Source organism: Schistocerca cancellata, chromosome 1, assembly GCF_023864275.1.
Source record: "Schistocerca cancellata isolate TAMUIC-IGC-003103 chromosome 1, iqSchCanc2.1, whole genome shotgun sequence".
In the NCBI taxonomy this organism is placed as follows: domain Eukaryota; kingdom Metazoa; phylum Arthropoda; class Insecta; order Orthoptera; family Acrididae; genus Schistocerca; species Schistocerca cancellata.
This window is the reverse complement of record NC_064626.1, coordinates 80,983,110-80,992,446: the sequence shown is the minus strand read 5'-3', so window position 1 is coordinate 80,992,446 and position 9,337 is coordinate 80,983,110. Positions and strand designations below refer to the sequence as shown.

The 9,337-nt window shown below is 47.2% G+C and overlaps 1 protein-coding gene across 5 annotated transcripts in view; it reads right to left on the bottom strand.

The window, feature by feature from the left end:
* Window positions 1-315: 315 nt before the first annotated feature.
* Window positions 316-9,337, bottom strand: part of LOC126165698 (trithorax group protein osa-like) — a 121,841-nt gene continuing 112,819 nt past the window's right edge. For 3 of the 5 annotated variants that reach the window (XM_049920341.1, XM_049920343.1, XM_049920345.1), the window contains 2 exons: window positions 3,410-4,449; window positions 316-814 (listed from right to left, as the gene is read on the bottom strand). In XM_049920341.1, coding sequence (XP_049776298.1) covers window positions 580-814; window positions 3,410-4,449 — 1,275 coding nt within the window. In that variant the 3' untranslated portion in view covers window positions 316-579. The remainder of the gene's footprint in view (window positions 815-3,409; window positions 4,450-9,337) is intronic. The other 2 variants (XM_049920342.1, XM_049920344.1) reach the window with 1 other exon arrangement.

The window sequence follows — 9,337 nt, the reverse complement described above, 5'->3', positions numbered from 1 at the left end:
TGCAGATTCGTCCGTGTCCCGTGTAGCTTCAATAATACTTTGTTGGCCTCCCTTAATAATGAGTTCAAAATGGCTCTGAGCACTATGGGACTTAACTTCTGAGGTCATCAGTCCCCTAGAACTTAGAACTACTTAAACCTAACTAACCTAAGGACATCACGCACACCCATGCCCGAGGCAGGATTCGAACCTGCGACCGTAGCGGTCGCGCGTTTGCAGACTGTAGCGCCTAGAACCGCTCGGCCACCCCGGCCGGCTAATAGTGAGTAATTTACATTTTGACGTCCCCTCATAGTGAGAGATTAATGCACAAGCTTTATTTGGACGGGGGAGATTTATTGACCTACTTAAGGATACATTTTGGTGTACACTGAATTTTTCGTATTATTTTCAGCAGTTGACAAATGGTATATTTTTCACAAACAGAAATATCTGACAGCAGAATAAGTTTTGACATTTTGCTCGAATAACTGTCGGATATGCGTTTCGAGGAGTGTGATGCAGATTTGGCGGAAGGACGGAGATAGGCGGCGACTGCTGTCGGAGGTCCCGCGCTCCGGGTCTGCGGGGTGTAGAGACTCAGTGCTTGCCGGCGAAGGCGGTGTAGGTGACCTTGCCGGTGCTGTCGATGGAGGAGCTGGCGGACGAGTGGACGCCCTGGCCCTTGGAGCTGCCGCTGCCGCCCACAGTGAACGGGCCGCTGCCGCCCTCCACTTCGCCGAAGCGGTTCAGCAGCACGTTGCTGTCGTCACCACAGGTGGAGCAGCCGCCCCCGTAGCTGCCGCCGCCCCCGCTAGGGCCCACGCCGCCGTACCTGCGGAACCAGAAAACTTTCATCACCCGAAACTCCTCCAGGCACTTCCCATCGCACTGTGTGCGTGGTGAGATGAAGACTCTATTTGTCCTTGGATAGGGAAATACGAGGGTAATCCCGAAAGTAAGGCCTCCTATTTTTTTTATAAGTACATAGACCTGTTTATTTCTACATTGGTTTACGTCAGTTTACAGCTTGTACATTTAGCTATTTTTCGACATAATCGCCATTTCTGTCGATGCATTTTTGTAGACGCTGTGGCAGTTTTTGTATCCCATGTCACACCAGCTCGCCGCCGTGCAGTTCAGAAAGTTATGAACCTCTTCTTTCACCTGGCTTTAAGGTGACAAACACGCCATTACCTACAGCTCACTGAGTTTTAATCAGTCGTGTAGCAGGTCTACGAGACGCTGGGTGTTCCTTCTGCGATACTGCAGAAATACTTGATTGTTGGTAGCGGAGGTCATGATAATGTGTCGTCACAAGAAGACCTAGCTCCGGATGGCCATGTGGCAGTAACGAGAGGGAAGACCACAGTGGTCAGCTTATGGCTCTCACGCATTGCACTGCATCTGCAGCAGCAAACTGAGCAGCAGTTGGCACCGCAGTGACATAACGAAAAGTTACAAATCAGTTACTTTAATGACAGCTCCGAGCCAGACGTCCTACAGCGCGCGTCCCATTGACCCAGAACCACCGTCATTTGCGGCTTCAGTAATTCCACACGAAAGCTGATTAGAGGGAAGGGTGGAGGTCTGTAGCGTTTCCTAATGAAAGCTGCTTCTGCCTCGGTGCCAGTGATGGCCATATGTTGGTTAGAAGGAGGCCTACAACAAACCTGTATTTGCGCAAGACGCAGTGGTCCTACGCATGGAGTCTGTGCTGCGATTTCGTGACAAAAGGGGCTCTCTCGTGGGTATCCCATGCACCCTGATTGCAAATTCGTGCATCAATCATAATTGTTGTGCTGCCATTCATGAACAGCATTCCAGAGGGTGTTCTCCAACAGAATAACGCTCGTCCACATACCGCAGTTGTAAGCCAACGTGGTCTACAGAGTTTTCAAAAATGGTTCAAATGGCTCTGAGCACTTGGGACTTAACTTCTAAGGTCATCAGTCCCCTAGAACTTAGAACTACTTAAACCTAACTAACCTAAGGACATCCCACACATCCATGCCCGAGGCAGGATTCGAACATGCGACCGTAGCGGTCTCGCGGTTCCAGACTGTAGCGCCTAGAACCGCACGGCCACTCCGGCCGGCTCTACAGAGTGTCATTGTATTGTTGTGACCTGCTTGATCACCAGATAAGTCTTCAATCGAGCACATATGAGACATCGTCGGACGGCGACTCAATTGTTATCGACAAACAGCACTAACCGTCCCTCTATTGATTGACCAAAAGCAACAGACATGGAACTCAATCCCACAAACTGACATTCGGCACGTGTATAACACAATGCATGCACGTTTGCATGCTTGGATTCAACACCGTTTATTAATGTACAGGCATTTCAGATTTGTAATAGTTTATATAGCGCTTACATTAAACTGTGATCTTGCAATGTTAATCACTTTAATCTGTTACTAGACAAATGTATTCCCGACATTTCATTGCTTTACATTAATTTTTTTTGGTATCGGGCTTTTCTCATCAGTGACATATGCTTACGTGGGGGAAGCCGCGGTAAAAAGCAGGCGTAAAATATATTTGGCTGAAAGGAAACAGTATTATATGAAGGGCTTATTTCAATAGTGGTACAAGTCCATTTTTGTTCATTCTGAGATACAGAGTTCTAAAGTTAAATGAGTAACAAGTGTCTGTTATGAAACTTCCTGGCAGATTAAAACTGTGTGCCGGACCGAGACTCGAAATCAGGACCTTTGCCTTTCGCGGGCAAGTGCTCTACCAACTGAGCTACCCAAGCACGACTCACGCCCCGTCCTCACAGCTTTACTGCTGCCAGTACCTCGTCTCCTACCTTCCAAACTTTACAGAAGCTCTCCTGCGAACCATGCAGAACTAGCACTCCTAATGAAAGGATATTGTGGAGACTGCTTAGCCACAGCCTGGGGGATGTTTGCAGAATGAGATTTTCACTCTGCAGCGGAGTGTGCGCTGATATGAAACTTCCTGGCAGATTAAAACTGTGTGCCGAACCGAGACTCGAACTCGGGACCTTTGCCTTTCGCGGGCAAGTGCTCTACCAACTAAGTTACCCGAGCACGACTCACGCCACGTCCTCCCAGGTTTACTTCTGCCAGTACCTCGTCTTCTACCTTTCAAACTTTACAGATGCTCTCCTGCGAACCATGCAGAACTGGCAGAGCACTTGCCCGCGAAAGGCAAAGGACCCGAGTTCGAGTCTCGGTCCGAGACACAGTTTTAATTTGCCAGGAAGTTTCATATCAGCGCACACTCCGCTGCAGAGTGAAAATCTCATTCTGGAAGTATCTGTTATCTAAACTGCAGATTTTTCAGCGCTCATTTAACTTTAGGCCTCTGTATCTCAGAATGAACAAAAATGGACTTGTACCACTATTGAAATAAGCCGTTCATATGTGATAACGAATAGAAGATGACTGATGCGTACCCGCTGCCGCCATAGCCGCCGCCGCCGCCGGCGCCGCCTCCAGCACCGCCGCCGTAACCACTGGTGCCGTAGCCCGTGTTGCCGTATCCAGTGTTGCCGTAGCCACCGCTGCCACCGCTGCCGCCGCCGCCACCGCCAGAGACGCCGTATCCAGAAGACGGCGCGTGTCCTCCACCGTAGAAGGCGCTACCGCCTCCAAGACCTGGAGCACCTGCACCGAGACCTAGAGGCGCGCCGCCCCCAGAGCTGGACGAGGCGCTGCTCTGGCTGGAGCTGGAGCTGTAGCTGCCGCCGCCGTCGCCGAAGTAGAGCGGGCCCGAGCTCGAGGAGCTGGAGCTGGACGAGTGGCTGGAGGAGCCACTGCCCCCGCTGGGGCTGCGCCGGAAGCGGTCCTCCTTGCCGGGGATGCCCACCGAGTCCTTGTCGTGGAACGCCTTGTGGCCCTTCTTGCGCAGGAACACCACCAGTGCTGGCACCACCTCCTCTTCCACATCCACTGCGTCTTTCAGGGCCTTCACCTTGTTCTCGATCTCGTCGCTAACGTCGTCGTCTTCGTCGTCGTCCTTCGCGTCGCCGTCCTTGCCCTTCTCCGTCTCGCGTGATTCTGACTGCTCGTTTTTGTCAGGCACGACCTCAGCCTGGCTGGTCTCCTCCAGTGGAGTTTCGGGTACGTAGCTGGGCGGCATCGGGAACTGCGCAACGCCGCCGGGAGGTGGCGGCACCGCACCCACGCGGTCCTCCGCAACAGGAGGCATGCCGAAGCTGACTAGAGGTGGGTTGTAGGCCTGTCGCTGGCTCAAGAATGGCTGGTAGCCGCCCTTGACCTGGAAGTCGTCTGGGTAGCCAGCAGGTCGCGGAAACTCGACGACAGTTGGTGTCCTGGGCTGCTGCTCCTGCTGACGGAAGGGAGCCGGGTAGACAGGCATCTGCACGGGCGGGACTCCCCAGGCCACCTGCTCTGGCTGGTAGGCTGGCGGTGGGCTCAGCCCAGGGTACGGCTCGTTCGACTGGAAGATGACGCCCAAGGGTCGCTGTCCCTGCTAACAAACGCATTAAATACACCTTATTACAAGTGTATGAATGCATTGTAAGTAGGCTGTTTATGTTTTCTTATTGGCAACGTTACGTAGCGCTCTGTATGAAAATCACTGGCTGTGCTGTGTGCAGTCTGTTGCTAGTTTGCATTGTTGTCTGCCATTGTAGTGTTGGGCAGCGGCAGCTGGATGTGAACAGCGCGTAGCGTTGCGCAGTTGGAGGTGAGCCGCCAGCAGTGGTGGATGTGGGGAGAGAAATGGCGGAGTTTTGAAATTTGTAAGACTGGATGGCATATATATATTATGATTTTTCAACACTATTTAAAGGTAAATACATTGTTCGTTCTCTATCAAAATCTTTCATTTGCTAACTATGCCTATCAGTAGTTAGTGCCTTCAGTAGTTTGAATCTTTTATTTTGCTGGCAGTAGTGGCGCTCGCCGTATTGCAGTACTTCGAGTAACAAAGATTTTTGTGAGGTAAGTGATTTGTGAAAGGTATAGGTTAATGTTAGTCAGGGCCATTCTTTTGTAGGGATTTTGAAAGTCAGATTGCGTTGCGCTAAAAAATATTGAGTGTCAGTATAAGCACAGTCTTGTATAATTGTTCTAAGGGGACGTTTCATAGCATGGTACGATGGCGATATACAGCAGCAGCATTAATTCTGGACGCATTGTCGGAACGCTCACTTTAGCATAACGAGATGTAAGTAATATTTAGTATACAAAATTAATAAGTTATCCTGCGATTTTTATATGTCCTATTGAATGTTAATCATTTTTAGAGAATGTGCTGTTATATGTTTTAATTAAAAATGAATAAATCGACTCAAAACGATTAAAAAAGTTCACTATTTCACCTGCTTGGGCATCCGTTTGTAACTTGATCTATTCCAACAAATCAATCAATGAGAGCGTATTATTTTCGCTCTATCCAGTGAGAAAAAGCGTTTTGGTCATTGTTACAACTCTAGTAGTACCAATACATCGTTGTCGTTGAACTGTGAGGTTTCTTTAGTGTGACCTAGTCACGGACTGTGCGGCTGGTCCCGCCGGAGGTTCGAGTCCTCCCTCTGTCATAGGTGTCTGAGTTTGTCCTTAGGATAATTTAGGTTAAGTAGTGTGTAAGCTTAGGGACTGGTGACCTTAGCAGTTAAGTCCCATAAGATTTCACACACATTTGAACATTTTTTGTGACCTAGGTTGAGAGGGTGCCGGACTGAAAACGATCTCTCCTGTACCATAACGTGATGATTAGTCACCAAGTAAACGGAGTAAGTCATTAACAGTCCGTGAAGAAGGTTATACGTATGCAGAAACAGCAAAAAGGTTGGGCAGAGGCACCACAAAATCTAGAGTGAGGCAAGTTTACAACAGGTATGAAGAAATTGGGCCAATCAAAATTTCTCCAAGAACGGGCAGAAAGCCAATTTCGACTAATCAAGACTGTCGTAGAATCTGCAGTCTTGCAAGGTCATCGGTAAAAAAACATAAATCTCATCTTGAAGACTTCAGAGTTTGAAGTTTCTGATCGACCGTTCAGACGGCAACTCTGCGAAAACTGTTTGCGTGCGAGGACCTGCCAGGGACAAGTGTTATCTGAACGAAATGCAGAGGAAGAAACGTGTGCAATGGGCATAAGTATACAGGGAATGGACACAAGCAGTCTGGGTAAGAGTCATTTGGAGTGATGAGAGTAAGATCAGCATCTTTGGATATAAATAATAAATTCCATAAATTATCTGGGAGTACGCATTAGGAGTTGGTTGGTTTGGGGAAGGAGACCAGACAGCGAGGTCATCGGTCTCACCGAATTAGGGAAGGACGGGGAAGGAAGGCGGCCGTGCCCTTTGAAAGAAACCATCCCGGCATTTGCCTGGAGCGATTTAGGGAAATCACGGAAAACCTAAATCAGGATGGCCGGACACGGGATTGAAAGCATCTTTGGAAGTGATGGAGTTAAGTTCGCTCGTCGTCGACCAGGCGAAGACTTATTGCCTCGGTAAACCAATGCCATTATGAAGCATCCCATCAGTGTCACTGTGTGGAGCTGCATGGCAAGTCATGACATTGGACATCTGCCAATTTTACGGGGCAACATTACCGCAAAAAAGTGCCAAAACGAAGTCTTAGTGCTAAAATTGCTGCCCACCATCCACGATTTGTTGGAAGATAAGGACACGCAGAACATGTTTCAGCAAAAGAATATGCCATGTCATACTGAGAAAATCAATAAGAAATGGTACGATAACCATCGAATTAGTGGGCTGCCTTAGGCTGGCAACAGTCCCTATCTTAACCCAGTTGAGAACATGTCGTCGCGGCATAAAATCATGTTTTAAAGGCAGAGTCCCAGTAACAAGAGAGAGCTTCTAGAGGCCATTGTTAGTTCGTGGTTAATAGTGATCAACCAGACCTTCGACATTTGGTGGACTCAGCGTTGCGCAGAGTCAAGACATGATTAAATCAAAAGGATATCCCACAAATTACTAAGAAATATTGCAATAACTTTTGTGCCAAGTAATTTGTAACTTTCTGAAATTGTTAGGTTGTATTTCGATCGTTTTTTAAAATAATTAATTAAATTTTAATATTTGAAGTTTAATTTTCAAATAGTGGACATTAAAGCATGTTTTTGAAAATTTGAGGTAAATTGCTGGAATTGCCCATTCCATCGGAATGTACGTTTCAGCTTAAATAAACTCCCGAATGTCATACTCAATGTATCTCTACGAAGTGTTCAGAATTAATGCCACTGCTATATATTTATAAAATTTTCTCCAGTTTCCAGCAGCATCAAGTGGTTAGATATCCACGAAAATTCTTATTAGTGCTCCCCAACCATTTTCAAACAGTGAGTGTCCTGTGTTTACTGTCGCAGCCCTTGTATAGCTATGCTACCGCTTGCCATATTACTGGTGCTCTCCCAGCGACCCACGAGGTAATGTTTACGATGGGAGCCCGCCGCGTGCATTTCAGCATTCTGATGGCCATGTCCTAAGCTGTGTTTAGCTAAAAGAAGCTCTCTTCATTTAGTCAGATATTTTTGTCTTTTTGATTACTCCAGGAGATGCCATCTTTATTAAATATGCTCTTTGATATTTTCGTATTTCTTTATTACTCTATCCAAGAATCATTTGTCACGTCTAAAGCAATTCGCTGGACTACACTTTCAAAAATGGTTCAAATGGCTCTGAGCACTATGGGACCTAACATCTTAGGTCATCAGTCCCCTAGAACTTAGAACTACTTAAACCTAACTAACCTAAGCACATCATACACATCCATGCCCGAGGCAGGATTCGAACCTGCGACCACACTTTATTTATCCACATAGATAGGAGTTTCGGTTCATTTCTAATGAAAAAAAGAATAAACACATGATACACTGAAGAGCCAAAGAAACTGGTACACCTGCCTAATATCGTACAGGGCCCCGCGAGAACGCAGAAGTGCCGCAACACGACGTGACATGGGCTCGAATGATTTCTGAAGTAGTGCTGGAGGAAACTGACACCATGAATCCTGCAGGGCTGTCCATAAATAATTTAGAGTACGAGGGGATGGAGATGTCCTCTGAACAGCACATTGCAAGGCATCCCAACTATGCTCAATAATGTTCATGTCTGGGGAGTTTGGTGCCCAGCGGAAGTGGTTAAACTCTGAAGAGTGTTCCTGGAGCCATATGGTAGCAATTCTGGACGTGTGGGGTGTCGCATTGTCCTGCTGGAATTGTCCATTCCGCCGAAATGTACAATGGACATGAATAGATGCAGGTAACCAGACAAGATGCTTACGTACGTGTCACCTGTCAGAGTCGTATTTAGACGTATCATGGTCCCATATCACACCAACTAAACACGCCCCACACCGTTACAGAGCCTCCACCAGCTTGAACAGTCCCTGCTGACATGTAGGGTCCATCGATTGGTGAGGTTGTCTCCATACACGTACACGTCCGTCCGCTAGATACGATTTGAAACGATACACGTCCGAGCAGGCAATATGTTTTCAGTCTTCAACAGTCCAATGTCGGTGTTGATGCGAGGCGTAAAGCTTTGTGTCGTGCAGACATCAAGGGTACAGGAGTGGGCCTTCGGTTCCGAAAATTGTGTATCGGTGATGTTGCTTGAACGGTTCGCACGCAGACACTTATTGATTGCCCAGCTCTGCCGCATCACGCATGACGTTTCAGTTTATTACTTCTTTACTAGTAACGCTGTTCGCAATAAACTTCGCAGACGGTATCCACATATGGCGCTGAAAATACCTACAATATCGTATCATTGTACGTCAAATAGTTCAGGAGACGTTACGTCGTAAACAGCGAGATGCTTTAAAAATCTGACGCATCGTGCATCACGTTTAAATTTATTATTTCGTTGCTACTAATTCTATTCGCAAAACATTTTGTAGACAGTATCCACATACGCTGCTAAATCTACCTACAAAATTATATTATTGAACGACACAAGGTCAGGAGATATGACGTCATAAACATTAAGCACACGGCCAGATGCTGCCTGATATGGCCACGGACGCACAGCTGTAAAATAAATACCTGAACAATACCGGGTTTCTCTGCTAGTCATCTATAAAAGTGCACCCCATTCCAGTCCTTTCAACAAAGAAAAATCTCTGGCAGCACCGAAAATCGAATCCGGGTCTTTTGTAGAGCAGCTAGGCTCGCTCACCACTGGGCTGAGGACGCGGACCAAATAATATACTTAAAATCGTTTTGTAGGTGTTGTGTTCCGCCAAAGACTGGTTTGACGCAGCTCTCTTCACTAATCTGTCCTCGGGGAAGTGTCTTCATCTCTGCAAAACTACTGAAACCTACGTACATCTGAATCTGTTTGGTCCCCGATTCGATCTATCCATCAAATCTCCAAAAT